Source organism: Scaptodrosophila lebanonensis, unplaced genomic scaffold, assembly GCF_003285725.1.
Source record: "Scaptodrosophila lebanonensis strain 11010-0011.00,11010-0021.00 unplaced genomic scaffold, SlebRS2 tig00001415-arrow-pilon, whole genome shotgun sequence".
Classification (NCBI taxonomy): Eukaryota; Metazoa; Arthropoda; class Insecta; order Diptera; family Drosophilidae; genus Scaptodrosophila; species Scaptodrosophila lebanonensis.
Window position 1 is genome coordinate 9,772,155 of NW_022060742.1, and position 16,750 is coordinate 9,788,904.

The following is a 16,750-nucleotide window of genomic DNA, read 5'->3' on the forward strand; positions in this document are numbered from 1 at the left end:
TAATATATGTATACTCTACTTTATTGATATGGCAAGTGCCACAACAATTTGAATTGCAATTAAAATAAGGTAACATATAGCATTCTAGAGATTTAAATACACACCTATGTACATACTCGTATATACAGCATAAGAAGACGGCTTGCAGCTAATTGTACACTTCAATCTATTCTATATACATTATTCAGTTTATTTTAAAAATATATTACACATAAATCTCTCTAGACATGTAACTTATGGTCTTTAATCTTGAAAGCCCCGAGTTTGCATCGAGCTTCTGGAAATTGTTGATAAAAAGTTGTCAAACCTCTTGCTGCATATCTTAAGTATAAATCTTTTCTAGTCGGAACTGGTCCGAAGTTAGTTTTCAAGAGTAAGATTAAAACTTAAATAGCAATTTAATGGACAAACGAACATTTCTTTTTATCCATTTCGGTAGACTAGGTAAGTGCTAAATATATGTATGTATGTATACAGAGGCTTCGGCATTATATATTTACTTTTCTAAATATTTAAAATATGCTTAAGAGCAATACTATATAATGGAAATGCTAAGCTATTGAAATTGAAGAACCGCTGAACTGAACTTCTTCGCTATATGCTGGTTGCCAGCTGGTTGGCACTTCTCGAAGCGAATTGTATGCTCTGTGAGGTAAATAATAATATCTTGTGAGTGGTTCTGGGTGGCGCAGTGCCATACTTAGCGTTAAATTCAATTAATTTAATTACTAAACTGATACTGATACTTATTATTTAGTTGTAATTATCATCCTCACACATAGACCTCACCGGTTTTGGGCTCAGGCTTGTGTTTTGCGAGTGTGGAGGGTGCCGAGGAGGCGGCTGCTGTGGCGCCTGTGGCAGCTGCCTCTTTGCTGCTCTTTGGCAGCTGAACTGACGTGTTCACCGTCTCTGTCGGTCCCGCCGAGCGCACCGAGGAGCGATGCTGGAAGGCAGCATCCTGCAGGTTTAGACTGACATTGAAGCTATTGTTGCGCGATATATTTGCGTTCCCATTCAGCGGCTTGACGGAGAGCAGGGCAGTGGTTGTGATGCCATTGCCACTGCTGGAGCCGCTGTTGCTGTGCCCGTCTGGAGCGTCGCCGGCGCTGTTGTTGCCCGTCAGCTCGACAATGGAGAGCGAGGAGGGTGAGCGCTGTATGGAGAGCGAAACGGGTATGGTGGTGAGGACATCGTTAGCGTCATAGCCGGTCGCTGTTGTGGTAATGGTCGGCAGCTGAGCATTGGCCGTTATGGGGAGTATGCTGAGTGTGCCGGTTGGTATCGTGTCCACCACACTGTTGGACACGGTGAATGGAAAGGAGAGGGTTGTGATATTGGTCGTTGCTGGTATTGCTGGAAGGTAAAAGCAGATTTTTAGTTACTCTTCCCATTATAAATATGGGGCTTAACTTACTTGCAGCGCTGACGAATCCATCGTTTATGGCTCCTGGGAGTACGGCCTGCGCCAGAGCCGCTGTCGTCGGATGGCCTGGAATCAGAGTGTTATTCGACGATGAACTATCCATTTCTTTGATCGGCGACAGCAGCAAGGTGCCCAGCACTTGTCCGCTGTCCTGGTGCAGATTGGTGCCGCTGCCGGTGCTCGTGTAGGGATACATGCCGGGTGTGCTTTGGGTGCTCAGCTGTTGTGGCGCCATTATGACAGCACTGGTGGCTACTGGTGCGATTTGTGGTTGCAGTACTTGGTGGTGCAAATAAATGAACTACTACTTACCCGTATTGGCGCCAATCTCCTTCGTCACCTCCGGTGTAGGTATGCGTGGCCGGGTCTTTGCCGCATTCATATTCAAGCCATTGAGCTTGGAATCTGTGAAGATTTGATTTGATTTTTGATATCAGTCAGTTATTGTGGAGTATTTCTCAATCAATCTTCTTAAATGTGGGTTTTCTTAGCATAAGAAAAAGTAAGGCTTAATAAGCAAACGTACGATTCCATCAACTCGAGATCACCCTTTCGTTGGTTCTAGAACTCGTCAACAGCATTGAAACACTTTTGAGTCATTAATTGCTGTAAACATATTCTAAAGAAGTTCTTTTCAAGGTATATTGTATATTCTTGTAGCTCCTGGAATTTATCTAGTAGAATATATATAACGTAGTATTCCATCAAATTAGCAGATGTCTTACATTCGATTCCATCTATTGGAGAACATCCTTGTTTTTTATAGATTTCGTCAACAGCATTGGAACACTTTTGAGTCACTAATTACTGTAAACATATTCTAAATATATTCTATGAATTTTACTACTTTTCGTGCTATTTAAATTTTAAAATCGTCCAATGTAAAAAAGTTCAACGCTAGATGTGGCATTGATTATGTTCTCATAGTGATCAAGAAACTAATGGAGCTTATACTTGTAGAAATAATTTTAACAATTAAAACATACATTTAAAGTAAGTCTAATTTTTGCAGTTTCATCAATTGTTGATTACCTATTATTAGATTATTATTATTAAAGTTACGGCTTCTCCCTCTCTCTCCTTTATACAATTGTTAATATTTCAATTGAAATTTATATATTATTTTGGGAGCCTGAATAGGAATAGTGGGAACTTCTTTAGAAATTATATAGAAGCTGAATCAAGACATCCATTTTAAATTTAAAATTTATAACGTACTCTTATAAATTATCCTTAAATGATATTTTGAACATTATTTTTTTTAATATTACTCAAAATTTGCAACCTGACTGCTAACTGGCTTGTAAGCTAATTATCGAACTCTAAACGAGAAAATAATGCCGAGGATAAACAAAATTTTTTACAAAAAAGTCTTCAAAATGTTTTAAGTAAGTTATATAACTTAAGACATTGTAGCTGTTTAAAGAGTATGAGACTTTATTGAATGTAATTGACTGACTTAAAAAGAAATGCCGCTTATTTTCCAATTAATGAAACTTTTATTAATTGTCTGTTCGATAAGCAGATGTTCCTAAGAACATTTCTTCATTTACTTAACACTTAAGTATCAAAGATTGAAACTGGATTAAAAACTTGAATCAAAACTTAAAGCATATTCTTTTAGAATATTGTATGCCTTAAATTTAAGGTTAACTCTGTACAATAAACATTGTATATTAATATTATTTTTTATGTTATTTATTTTCTGACTTAATTTTCAGGCTACTATAATGAAAGTACACCTAATTCTGTTTTTACACGGTGGATTAGTTCCTAAAAGACATTGATCATATGTAAAATGAATCGTGCTAAATGGAATAATGGAATAATTAATATATAAAATTTTTAATAATCAAACCGTGTTAAATCAGATTCGTGCAAAAAAGTCCGTGTAAAAACAGAATTAGGTGTAATTGGAAGTTCGTCTGTGCTCTATAAGCTTTATTTCTCAACCGCAAGCTTAAGGCCTCATTTCTTAAGTTTATCTTTTTACAGAATTACAGATAACTATAAACTATTTAAAACTTAGATTTGTTTCGAATCTAAATCATCATCATTAAAGAACTTATATGCCGAGTTAAGCCGAGTTAAGTTCTGTAAGCTTATTTTATGGATAAGCATCCTTAATCCGAATTAAACCGAATTAAAGATTAATGTCTATACTTACTTTGCTTGATGAGTTGGCGCTGGGCGCGCAGGGACTTGCGATGCACAAACTTCTCGTAGAGACTTGGCTTGCCCTGACCCTGCTGCAGACCCCCCTGCTGTTGTTGTTGTTGCAGCTGTTGTTGTTGCAATATGGTGAGGGGCAGGCCTGATTCGGGACTAGAATACACGGAGTTGAGGCGATTGCGATTGAAGGGCAGGCCGCCCGAGGAGTATGCCGTCGACTGACTACGCATGCTGCCCATGCGCGAGAGTTGACGGACGAGCCAATTGTTCTTGCGGCGCTCCACCATAGGCGTGTCCACGCTCTCCTATAAAGTGAATCGCGTATTCAAAAATAATGCAATTTTTTCCAATGAAGTTAACTCACATAGTCCGCATAGACATCGTCGCTGAGCATACGTTTGCCACCTCCGGTGGCCATAATGTTCGCATACATGGCATCCTCCTTCTTTATTTTGTATTTCTCCGCCGAACCCTTGGGCTCGTCCCGCCGATAGTTCTCGGAGGCCACTGTGTAGGGCAGTTCGTTGGGCACCACACACTCCCAGTACTGATCGCGCAGCAACTCGGGATGCTCTTCGTGCATTTCATCGACAATCATGTAGGCAGCCTGCAAAGTGTGAAAGGGGGACATCAGCACGTGGCGAGCAATCAAAAGTGGAGCAGATATCGCCAATGGCATGGAACGTGTGCGCAATTGAAAATGTGATTTGGATACTATACTATACACCTGCTTTCCAGTAGCACTTCGCGTGCTCATCAAACAAAAAAAAAAAATACCTCACACACATACACTCAAAAAAAAAACAACCTAATTACATCACAACAAACGAAGCGCAGAAATCAAAAATCGACCGGTGGCTGCCCACGGGCTGGACATTTGTAGAGACAAAAGAAAAAGTGAAATTGCTAATCATTTTTAATTGTTTCATAATTTGCGCATTCAACCCACACCCACACCCACACCCACAAACATGGGGTGTTCAATAAATTCATTTTGTGGTCATTTGTGCGCTGCTCTGTTTCCAATTTTTAGGTTTCGCCACTTTTTGTTGCGATAAAAATGTCACGTTTAGGCGTTTAGACCACAAATGCATGCCACACTCATGGCAGGCATTAACCCATTGTGTGCTGATAATATTTTGCTCCCCAGTTCTATTTGTTTCGAAAACTAGTTCTGTTTGTTTTCAAAAACATGTACATACTGCTGGTATCAATGCAAAATGTGCCTCCAAAATACCCAAAGATAAACCTCTTCAGGAGGTTTGTAGTTTTTTTTTTTTTTTTTTTTTAAAGCCAAACCTGTTTTGAGTTTGTGTATATTTGTTTGTGTTTCTGTTGCGTTCGCTGTTGTTGTTGTTGCAGGCTTTGTAAATAATTGCAACCAGCAGAGACCTAAGCATACAGATATACCGTACATACATACCCGTATATATAAATACTCGTTTGTATATTCAAACGAACATACATACTCGCATACACGCACAACCACACACAGAAGCAAGTTCACAAAAAAACGTTGAAGCGAAAAAAAAAAAACGGTTAAAGAAAAAACAAAAGCACAGCATTCGAAAAAGTCAGACGTACTAATGGTATACCTTGCCAAATCCATATATACTTGTACATAGAAAAAGTTAATTACTTAACAGGGCTTAGCTTCCCCTCATAGCTGCTAGAATCTGTTTCCAGAGATCTAAGATTAATGTTTGGAAATTTATCAAAAATGTGTGATGCAAATAGCTTCTCGAAAGGGAATACTGACGAGCGAATATTGCCATTTGTTTTCTATTTATCCTTAAAGTATAAAGGCCATGTTTCCCCCCGATAACAGCTGATGCTGGATCGAAGCCCCATTTAATCTTGTATCTTGCAAGATGCCATGAACTAATTTAATAATTGTCCTTTTAGGACAGATCCTAAATAAAGCAACATAAAAAAAAAAATAAAATCATGAAAAACATTTATCCTCAAAGTACAAAAAAAATGTTTAAAAAATAAAGATTTGTCATACAATCTTTGGAGCTCCTTTTTCCGCTTTGGAATGGGAATTTTCCCGGAAAAAGAAACCGTCTTTTAAGCTAATTAAGAGATAAATCATCTCATTAGAGAATCATAAAAAGGGGCACAAAATAATACTAGCAATAATATAATACAATAAAATAATAATAGCAAAGAAAATCTAGCAAGAGAGAAAAAAAATAAAAGGTAGTGTTATTGTTAATAACAAAATAAACGAATGATTAATGATAATAAGAACAATTGGAACAAATCTAACTATGTACTAGTTTTATTACAAAAAAAAAAAAAAAAAAAAAAAAAACAAAATGAAAATAAATAAATTTAATTGATCGAATTAAAATAAAAGAAATAAATAAATGCGTTGTTATTTTGGAATATGATATTAATGTTATCATGTATGTGAGGTTAATACAGTCCCTTGTTTCAATAGCTAACTGAACCTAGTGCTTCTGATGACATATACAAAAAGTTGTAAGAACATAATTTAGCTTGAATATTGAAGATTTTATATAACGCTGACGTAATCCTAATTTCGATTCATGATAAAAAAATGTCAGAGTTATAATATTTAATAACTGTCTAACCTAGGACAGATTTTAAATAAAGATTATAATATAGTACCTCGCAAACAATTACTATATTAAAAGTTTACGGCAAGTTTTATTAGCCTTGTTTTCTTTTATATGCCACCAGCTCATGGTATATGATGGCCTTTCAAGGTCACCAAATTGCACAGAAAAAAACGCATTTTCCACAGGCTATAGCCTGATTGGTTAAAAGTATTAACCATTTCCTTATGACCATATTATCAGTGCTGCTGTTCATAGCTCGTGGCAAACCAATTTTGTAGTTCCCATGTGGTTGCTTTGACTTGAGTCAACCTAATTTCAAAATACCAAAAATAAATAGATATTTGCACAGACACACGAGTAGTATGTGTTTTGCCTCTTTTGTTAGTTACAAAATAAATAGGTAAATAAACAAGAGAGGTGGCAAAATAAATACCTATCTACACACTCGTACTTGTATGTTTGTACGACAACGATTATATATGTATATATATATGCCATAATAACAACTTGGCAAATTAAAATTTTTAATCATAATTAAAAAAACAAACTTCTCCAAATTACTCTTTTCTTTACTCATTTGTGTTACGAGCACTTCGTACTCTTTGTATACTATATTTGCGTGATTTGTTGCGAATTTTTTCAAGGTTCGACTAATCACAGAGCGTGTACATTGTAAGATTTTTCTGCAAGCGCGAGTTCGTTTTGATTTGTTTGCTGGTTTGCTGGAAACATGACTCGGCAGTTTTTGCAACTGTGTTAATGACAATTTTTGTGTTTAATTTTATTGCCAAATTCATTTGTGTCTAACTCAGTCGAATTGAAGCAACAAAGCGTTTTAATTTTTGAAGCATGAATGTCTATATACACTTTTAAAGAATTTGGTGGACAATATTCAGCTACTATATTCTTAGTAGTAATTTTCATCGCCTAGGATTATTAAAACGAAGGGCAACGCACAGTAAAGAGGACTTTTCAAAAATCAACATTCCTTCGAAATTTTTTGATAAGCGAATGGAAAGGATTCATCATGAAGTCAAAACAAGGCCGTAACGTCTTGGAGATGAAACAATTCTGAAACTAAGCGTTAAAGTGCCAAACGGAAATACTCAGATGAGCCAAACCCGAAAAAAGACGTTTAAAGTAAAAATCAAGATGCTTTGTTTTAACGACTCAAAAGAGGTCGTTCCACCTGACAAAAAGGTAATGCTGTGTTTTATGTTAGAGATACACATATCGTGGAAAGAAGATAATGCGCCGTCTCATTGGACAACCCTTGTTACTTATTATTATACACTTCTTCAATGAATCAATAAATCTCTTTGGGAAATTGAATTTTCCCATAGCGGCTGAAAGGCGTTTTGAAGAAATGCCAGCAGACGGCCTAAAACCTTCGTTCGAAATGCATCTTGATTGTGAAGAATGTTGCATTGAGTCGGCAATATCACTTCTGTATTCTTATTTTTTAATAGTTTTAAAGGCTAAGAACTGCTCTTGCAGTAAGAAAATCATTATCAATATAATTAAAATTATAACTTTCACGGACTTTAAAAAAAATAGATGAAGTTTAAAAATACCATAGTATTTTTTATTGTACAGCTACTTATCAACTCAATTGATTTGATAAAAAGAAAGCAGATTAAGTGATCTTAATATTTATTTGCCTTCGAGTTTGTGCGCTTTTAAGAAATAAACTAGTCGTACAAATTTTTAGAACTCGAACAAATGATTAAAGATCCTATAAACATAATTTTTCTCATCTAATATTATTGTTTAAATATAAACATGTTATTGGCAATGTTTAAATATAATGTCAAGTGCTAGAAGACGATTCCCAAGAATAAAATGAATATCACACAATTTTTGGAAAACAGGAACAGAAGCACTTGAAAGTATGTAAAAACAGCCGCTACAGAAAATATACCCTGCTAAGTGTGTTTTAAAAATAGGAACATAAGGCTTGAGTTTTGAAGAATGAAGTTTTTTACATTTTCGAATTCTGCAAATTAAGTGGTGTTTAAGTTCGATTAATTATTTTGTATACTTTTTATTTATTTAATATAAATTTGAACTTGGCACTTGGTTTCTAGATATTTTTAAAAAACCCTCTATACGATTTGGCAGGCACTACCGATTTGCAACTTCATTGTCTTGGCTAGGAAACTCTTACGACAAATATAATACCCCCAGCTAGGGTATCAACATGACAAGAAGTTTGGACTAATTCTGGCTTGGGGTGCGAGGGTATTTTTGCATTTTGCTGCTGTTGTTAATAATAATTAACAATAATGGCAATTTGAAGAACTATTCAGCATTATTGTGCGATCTGTCATCTCTGTCAAAGCAAAGGCAGTAGTGGCTTAGAGAAATGATTGCGCGGCGCTGATTTATGTGCTCTCTTAAGTTTTATGTCTATGTCACGTATACGCCATGTAGCACTTGTTGTTTAGTAATAAATATATTTTAATACTCGCACCGAGCTGCGTTACGTCTTTAGCTTGAATTGCATAAACAATTGCATGCCAAAACAATGGAATCACAATATTTTTTAGAGAATACACTTAATGCATCCATTGAACTCACCTTGATGTGGCGATCTATGAGCCAATTAAGTTCGATGTCGTCGTCATCTTCGCCAAAGGGATTTATTAGCACCTCGGCAACTTTTAGCCAGCCGACATAGAAAGCGAACTGCGAATGAAATACGAGCGTGTTAATTGAATTAGATAGGATCGGAGGCTAGCACACATTAAACTCTATAATTAATTAGCAATAAAACGAGAAAATAATGTAATTGAATAAATTACTTAAATCTAAGAATAGGTAGCTGCGAATGCATTTGCGTGTACAAGTACGAATACTCGTAGTTACTTAAAACAAAAGTTGCCGGGGGAAAGTTTTCCATTCACTTTTGGTTGTTGTTAGTGTTGTTTTGTTTCTAGCAGCAACAAAAATTAACAGTTATTAATGACAGCCCCTAAACAGCGTTGAAAAACACTTGTCGCTGATTTTTATCTAACAAATGCCGCAAAAAGCAGCAAAAACAATGCAAAAACAATGCAAAAATTTCAATATATTATTTTGAACGTGACGCTACGTGCGAAGACGACGACGATGACGACGGCGACGACGGCGACGATTCGCTTACATAACAAGCCACAGCTCGAAACACTTGAAAATCTGTTAAAGACAAAGGCAAATGGAAAACCGAAACCGCACCAGCGACAAGAGACAAGAGACGGCGCAGCCATAGCTGCCGATATCTCGATACACTCGTGCATGCAGTATACGGACAAATACTACATACATACATATAGTACATACATATATATATATATATATATATATATATATATACAGATCGTGGGCATATCGCTAGCCAACACCGCAGCTGCAGGGCACAGTGGGTAGACATTACACTTTGCGGTGACCCACCATCGGCATCGACAACTCATTTGCGTTTTATTTTTGTTAATGAGCCGATAACCGCAATGTTTTTAATTTTTGCAAAACGCTGAATCGTTGCATATCTAGCTTGACTTATTGCCGCCGTTAAAGCGAAACGTTTAAATAAAATTGCTTCCATTTTAATTATCTTATTTCTATTATTGTACATTGCTTACCTGCAGCACAGTGAAGAATGGGAAATACAGGTCGGGATCCTCGCGCCCAGTACGATCCAATACGTTTGGCAACATTTGGCGGCCCAGCAGGGCAGCTATGAAATAGGTGTAGAGTACCAGCGTAACAACCTGAAAATCAGCAGCGAATCATTAATATGATCTGCCCACGAATTTTCAAGAATCTCTCAGTTTTTAAAACAAAATTGTTTAACAAATTAGCTCCATGTGTACTTTCATTAGTATTATTAAATAAAAGTATTCGTGACTAACGTGATAAAAACTATGCTGGGAGAAAAACTTTCGTGACTGCGAATAATGAGTTAGATAGAATGATGTTACGTGCATATGTATACCTCCAGTAACATTCCGAACTGATATTGATTGTTATACAAAACAATTTTGGAATATTTAAAGCAAAGTTATTGTTTCTTTGAGCAACGGAGTTTAGTTTAATATACCAGGATTTTTTCTTTTCAGCCATTAAATGCAGCATAAAATATTTATAGAAGAACCGACTGCATTTTGTGCTAAGAGCAAATGGCTTTATATTCTTAAAAGAAGTAATTATAGATCAACTTGTTTAACTATTAAATAATTGAAATTTATAGTGACATGTTGGAAAACATATAATTAACTTTGAGATCAAGGATGTCTTCTCGTTTCAGATTTTTATCAAAGTTGTCGGAATGTCCCCATAGCAAAGGAATAAAAGCCGATTAATGCACATAATATTTTGTTAAAGCTGAAATCGATTTTATGAACAAATCTGACATGTTCCGAAGAGCCTCTTCTAGTCTTTTAATAAACACAGTAGAATAAGCTGCCAAGATAGACTTGAATCCGAAGAAAAGTCTTAGAAGTCATGAATTTGTACATTTAAAAACAACAAACTTTCCGTTTATTACTTAATATGAGGATTAATATGCTGCATTTGAGTTAAAACTGAAATCTTATCTTATTATCGTGTTTTCCCAAATCTAAGTAAGAAGCTGCTAATAAAGACTTGAATCTGAAGAAAAGTTTTAGACTTCAAGACTTAGTCTTACATTTAAAAACAACAAACTTTTTGTTTATTACTTAATATGCTGCATTTGAGTTAAAACTGAAATCTTATCTTACTACCATGTTTTCCCAAATCTAAGTAAGAAGCTGCTAAGAAAGACTTGAAACTGCAGAGAACTCTCAGAAGCCATGAAGTCTTTCCTACAAAGACACCAAACTTTTTGTTTATTACTTAATATGCTGAATTTGAGTTAAAACTGAAATCTTATCTTACTACCATGTTTTCCCAAATCTAAGTAAGAAGCTGCTAAGAAAGACTTGAATCTGAAGAAAAGTTTTAGACTTCAAGACTTAGTCTTACATTTAAAAACAACAAACTTTTTGTTTATTACTTAATATGCTGCATTTGAGTTAAAACTGAAATCTTATCTTACTACCATGTTTTCCCAAATCGAAATAAGAAACCTGATTTCAAATTTGCATACACATCTACAAAATATTAAAACCATCGGGGTCTGTTATAAATATTTTCAAGGTTTAATTGTTGTCTCAAATATTTATGCTAATTATTAATGAAATGAAAATCTTTGGAATGTTCAGTTGGAATATAATGAACTCACCTGTGTGTAGACTAGCGGCACGCATACCGTATCGTAGCCGATCAATCCACCTAGTCGTCGTCTGATGTCCGATAACTCAACGAGAATGGTTTGGACGATGTGATCGGAGGCAATCAGTCCATCTTTGCGGGCGCGATTGATAATGTTTGTCGCCCAGACGAGTGGCATCCAGTATTTGGACATGGGACTCTTCTGGTTGAGCGCTTCGAATATTTTCATCTCAGACTCGTGCATAAGACCCGCATCGACCAGGTGCTGGGTGGTTGGAAAACGTCGTTTGACGCGCAAGGAAATGCGCTGCAGAGTGATGACATAGGCAAGGACCATATAGCGCATAATGTTGCGACGCATCAGCCGACCCGTTTCATTCTATATCCACAATTTCAGATAATGGTTTTCAGAATTGAGTGGAAGTATGATTTACTTACATTAACGCCACCGTTGGAGTTGGGAATAGCTGCACTGATGAAGAGGGCCAACGTATCGGGCCAGGGCAGCAATCTGTATTGTTCCCACCAGCGCTTCACGATCAGACTCACATAGAAGCCGAGCACAAAGGACATGGGAATGCTCTCACTCTGTTGGCTAAAGTACAGACGAATCTTGTTGAAGATGCTGAATAGGATGGTTGGGAGATTGTGTCGATTAGAGTCTGGTTGGATTTTATGGGAGGCAATCAAATACTTACGCCTGCTGATTGGGCGTTAAGCCAAATCTGTAGATCACATTTATGGTGTAATATAAACACAAATAGGCAATTAATTCACGCCACACTAATTTGTAAACGCTGCCGCGCCATCTGTTCCATTCAGGTGCGAATTAAGAAAATAGCGGGTGGAAGAGAGTTTCCGATTATTAGAATGAATGATATTTTTTAATGATTACAGAATTTATTATTATTTCTTTTTATCAATGAGTCTTTGTAATGGTGGCTGAATTTATTCTAGCTAACCAGTTTCCACACAACCTAACTGGTCTAAGCCCGCAATAGTACTTCCCCATTGGGCTTTCAATTGATCGCATCGCATTTCATAGTTTTTATTTGTGATACTCGTTGCCTAATGGTTGGCTCGTTTTGCCACTTTTTATATGAAATTAATATTATTATTGTCTTGCGTGTCAATTCTAATGAATTTCATTTTTGTTTTTTATTTTTGTATACTATAGTATATTTGGGACTTACGAACAACTCCGCCATGGCGCAAGTTCGCATAGCCTCGATTCTACTTGTACGTATAGTATATATTCGATCGAAAATGAAACTGGAATGGCAGCTCTTTGTCAAATGTCAGTTATTCGCTTCATTTGATTATTTGTTTTCATCAAGGTTTCGTGTGAATGAACTTTGTGCTCCATAATAATTGATACATTGTGTATCTATTCTAACTAAGTTATTAGCGAGACTCTATTCACATTATTAATATCAATAATATTTCTCGGCGCGATAGCAGGTTAGGCTAGTTTCAAGAATTAGCTCTAAGGAATTTCTACACATAATATAACTTGTTTTCAGCTCAGATTAATTACTTTCTAGATGCCTAGGAGTTATTAACATTTTAAATGAGACATTTGAAGATTGATGAAGATTCTTCAATAATCGAAGAGAGAACACTAATTATAAACAATTTAATGAAATGAAATATACCTGTACTCGTATTCCCGAAAGAGTGCAAATTCTATATATCTGATTGAGCGTAACACCTTAAGGAAATTATTATTAGCAGCTGGGGATTTTTTTCTTTGGGAAACTGGAAACTCCATGTTCTTTCGTCGAACCCACCATCTAGTCTAAGCCTAATTTTAGACTAAGGGCCTATCTAAGGTAGCCTAAGATACATTTGAATTAGGTCTGCTTTTAGGAACAGTTAAAATGAAACTTACAAGATTAATATAACTAAAATAGGAGCTCTGTGAACTGCTTAACTGGGTGACATCCAGCTTTAACAATCTAGAACTGCAATAAAGTAAAAGCCTCTTCTTCTCTAAGGCTAAGTAATCCCATTCCATAGGAGAAAGAGATAAATTGCTTTTAGCACAGACAGTTAGTGTTTTGATCTAAATCTGCCGTTCTGACTAACCTCCCAACCTGGCTCCAAACTCCACTTACACACAACTGAGTCTAGTAGTATAGTATATCTTTAAGTCGAGCTGATGCCATGCAAATTTTTACAGTTCATAGTTCATTAAAACAAATGCGGAAAACTTTAAATCGACACGTCTCCTCTGTCCGCCCGAATCGAATTGGTTCTCTGCGCACACCCACCAACAAACCCATTCAACTGTCCACGGGGTGGAGCGAGGGTGCGGGGGGCGTGGGGGGGGTGGTTACTACGACGTGTGGTTGAGCCAAACTCGATTGGACAGCTCAGCTCTAGCTGCAAAACTGGCTGACTGGCTAACTGGCTGACTGGCTGTTTGGCTGCACGCCATCACCAGACTGGGCCCTGTTACGACTGACTGCATATTTGAAACTATTTGTGCGAGCTGCGGCTAAAAATAGCAAAAACAATCTACCAGCTCCACAGACTGCTACAATATGTATGTACGATCGTATGTGATGCTAATTACATATATACATACATACATACATATTTCTGAGAATATTGGTCGCCAATTTGTAAGTACCTGCGACTCTCTATGAGCCAACAACGACTAATGATGACTAATTTTAAGCGTTCCCCGTATTTCCCCGCCTACCGTACATATTTTATTCCATTTACTAACTAGATGTTGACCCACTTGAAATTATACATTAGTCTGGAAAAAATTATACATTTCCGTTTAAACGCATAGGTACATACATAGATGAGGAATGTGAAATTTTAGATAAACATTTAACTTTTAAGCCATTTTACCTCCCCTAATATTTGAATGTGAATGATTGATCACGGGTTTCGCTTGTTAATTCAGATAATTACCTTACTCTTATTTCCAGTCAAAAAATCTCCTCTGCAGCCCCAATATTATTTTTAAGAGCGAAGGTTCAACTAAACATGGTTCCCATGATCTTTTAAACCTTAAACAAATTCTGTTCTATCAACGGTATTCTCTTCTCCAATTTTAAAAGGCAATTACGATTTGACTGAAAATTAATGCACACTTTTGAGATTAATACATCGAAATGCTGTGATGGAGTTGAAGTTTCTCTATAAAATAGAGCGAAGTTGTCTATCGAATTATTGCGAATTTTCTTCTGAATTATTTCTTAAAATACATTTTTCAATTATTACTGATTTCACTGAGGAATATACAATAATTCAAATAAATATATTACGTTTTACGAATAGATTAATAAGTACTTCATTTCAGTTCCACTAAGCTGAAGGGTGTTTGGAAACTGGTATTATATACACTCGATTTATGTGTGTACGTTTCAGCCCCCAAACTACAGCGATACACCCACTGTTTAATATTTTTCTCACAGTTTCTATTGTGAGTTAATTAATTGTTTACTTACTTCCATAAGATTTTCCAAAAGCAGCCAAAACTACTGCCATTTGGCACTTCACCGGCATAGGAGACAGTCATTATATGTAGATGTGCTGATTTGTTAACGTCTTAATTAGAGGTTATAGTTTAAGTTGTTGTTGTTGTTGTTGTTGCTACACTTGTTTTGATATGTAATGCGCATGCGAGCAATTATTATGCACATGCATGTAGATATGTATTCATGTATTGGATTAAAATAAACAACAACAATGCGCTACGCCGGCGCTAGGTCGAGTCCAATATTGGCGAGGCTAAGTCGGGCGGTTTCTGATTTTGTTTTGTGCGTTCCGAAAGTGTGCGATTTTATGTTGACGTCGCGTCATTGAGGGCAGCGGGCGATGTGGCGCTGGCAGCGGGAGCGGCAGCGTCAGCGACATCGACGTCGACGACGCCGCATTGACGTCGACAAAGTCGCCGGAGAGTTTGGGGGTCTCGTCTCTGCTAATGGCCTAATTGTTGTTGTTATGTGGATGTTGTTGTGGTTGTGGTTGTTTTTGTAGCATTCACTGTTACATTAAAAATCAGGCGCCCGGTCGATCGTTGCAGGTGAATGCTAAGTCTTCTATCGAAGCGCATTAAAAGAGAGTGGGAGAAGAGAGGGAGAAAAGAGTGCATGCACACACACACACACATCCATTGTAAGTTAAGGCACTAACACAATTGCATGTTGAATTTATGTATGTATGTAAACAATAAAAATCAAATTCCATCACGTTTCTCAGAGTCGTACGGCAGTTTTGTTGTTGCCGCTGTTGTTATTGTTATTGTCGCTGCTGTTTTCCATTTTATTTATTTTATTGTATTGTATTGAATACAATTTCATGGCTTTTTATGCATTTTCGAATTGGTGATAAGCGAGTTTCGGTGAAATGCAAAATTTATGACATGTAAGCGTAATTACGAAAAGCTGTGTGTTTGTAAAACCGCAGAGCAAATGCGCAAAAATATGGCAATAATTCTGGCAGGAACATATTTAATATGAAGCTTTTATTTGCACGAAATCAGATTTGTTATTTATTTATTGCCGTATTTTATTTTACGTACACCTGCAGATGATTAAACAATTTTTAATTCACCCTATTACGTATTAATGTGATATTAATTATAAAAGTTACAACATTTAAAGTCCAGTTTTCTGGCTCATTAACTCTCAACAATACTCTCTCTATACCCTAATATGAACAAAAAAAAATACAGACTATATATTGTTGCCAATGAAATTATATACAAACATCTTTACATATTTTAAATTATGTTACCGACTTTTCGGAATACTACCAGAACTGAGATTAGTAAATATTTGATTGACTAATTTGATTTGTCAGTCCTTGAGTATCTAGAAAAATTCATTGTATTTTAACTTTAAAAAAAAAAACGCACAGCTATGTGAAATTTAGATTGGTCGAGATTTAACAGCATGTGGGAAAAATATTTTTCAACTGGAAACACTTTTTATAGAATGGATGATCTACAGATGCTATTTTTTTTTTTTTTAGTCAAAAGAATGCATTTTTGTCGCCAATTTAAAAAGTTCTATTCATTGTATTTTATATTTTATACTTTTCGATTTAAACAATTTTATTATTATTTAAAAATAAACATAAAACAAAGATCTTTGCGAGCATTTAAGTAAAAAATCATAGAAAACGAGGACGCTTTTTCTATGATTCCCTATTTAATATTCTAAATGAGAATGTCTCTTAGTTTTAATATGGCTTCCTTACATTATAGTTTTTATTTTAAACTATATATTTTGTTTTGTAAAGGAATCACTTATTTAGTGACCAATCAATCATATTTTCTTGCAGTTTTTAATAAGTAATATTATTATTA

At 35.9% G+C, this 16,750-nt stretch overlaps 1 protein-coding gene across 5 annotated transcripts; it reads right to left on the reverse strand.

The window, feature by feature from the left end:
* Positions 1 to 464: 464 nt before the first annotated feature.
* Positions 465 to 15,198, reverse strand: LOC115632250 (bestrophin homolog 1). Of its 5 annotated transcripts, none has more exons than XM_030529317.1 (12): positions 13,310 to 13,355; positions 13,074 to 13,255; positions 12,117 to 12,227; positions 11,857 to 12,043; positions 11,429 to 11,797; positions 9,807 to 9,935; positions 8,767 to 8,874; positions 3,963 to 4,205; positions 3,594 to 3,903; positions 1,739 to 1,831; positions 1,418 to 1,492; positions 465 to 1,356 (listed from the first exon to the last, which is right to left on the reverse strand). In XM_030529317.1, the coding sequence occupies exons 2-12, from the start codon at positions 13,187 to 13,189 to the stop codon at positions 773 to 775; spliced, it is 2,325 nt and encodes a 774-aa protein (XP_030385177.1). In that variant the 5' UTR covers positions 13,190 to 13,255; positions 13,310 to 13,355; the 3' UTR covers positions 465 to 772. The 5 variants fall into 5 exon arrangements, with proteins under 5 accessions (XP_030385177.1, XP_030385174.1, XP_030385173.1 ...); XM_030529314.1 differs by having other exon boundaries at positions 1,418 to 1,678; XM_030529313.1 differs by having other exon boundaries at positions 1,418 to 1,681.
* Between the last annotated feature and the right edge of the window lie 1,552 nt (positions 15,199 to 16,750).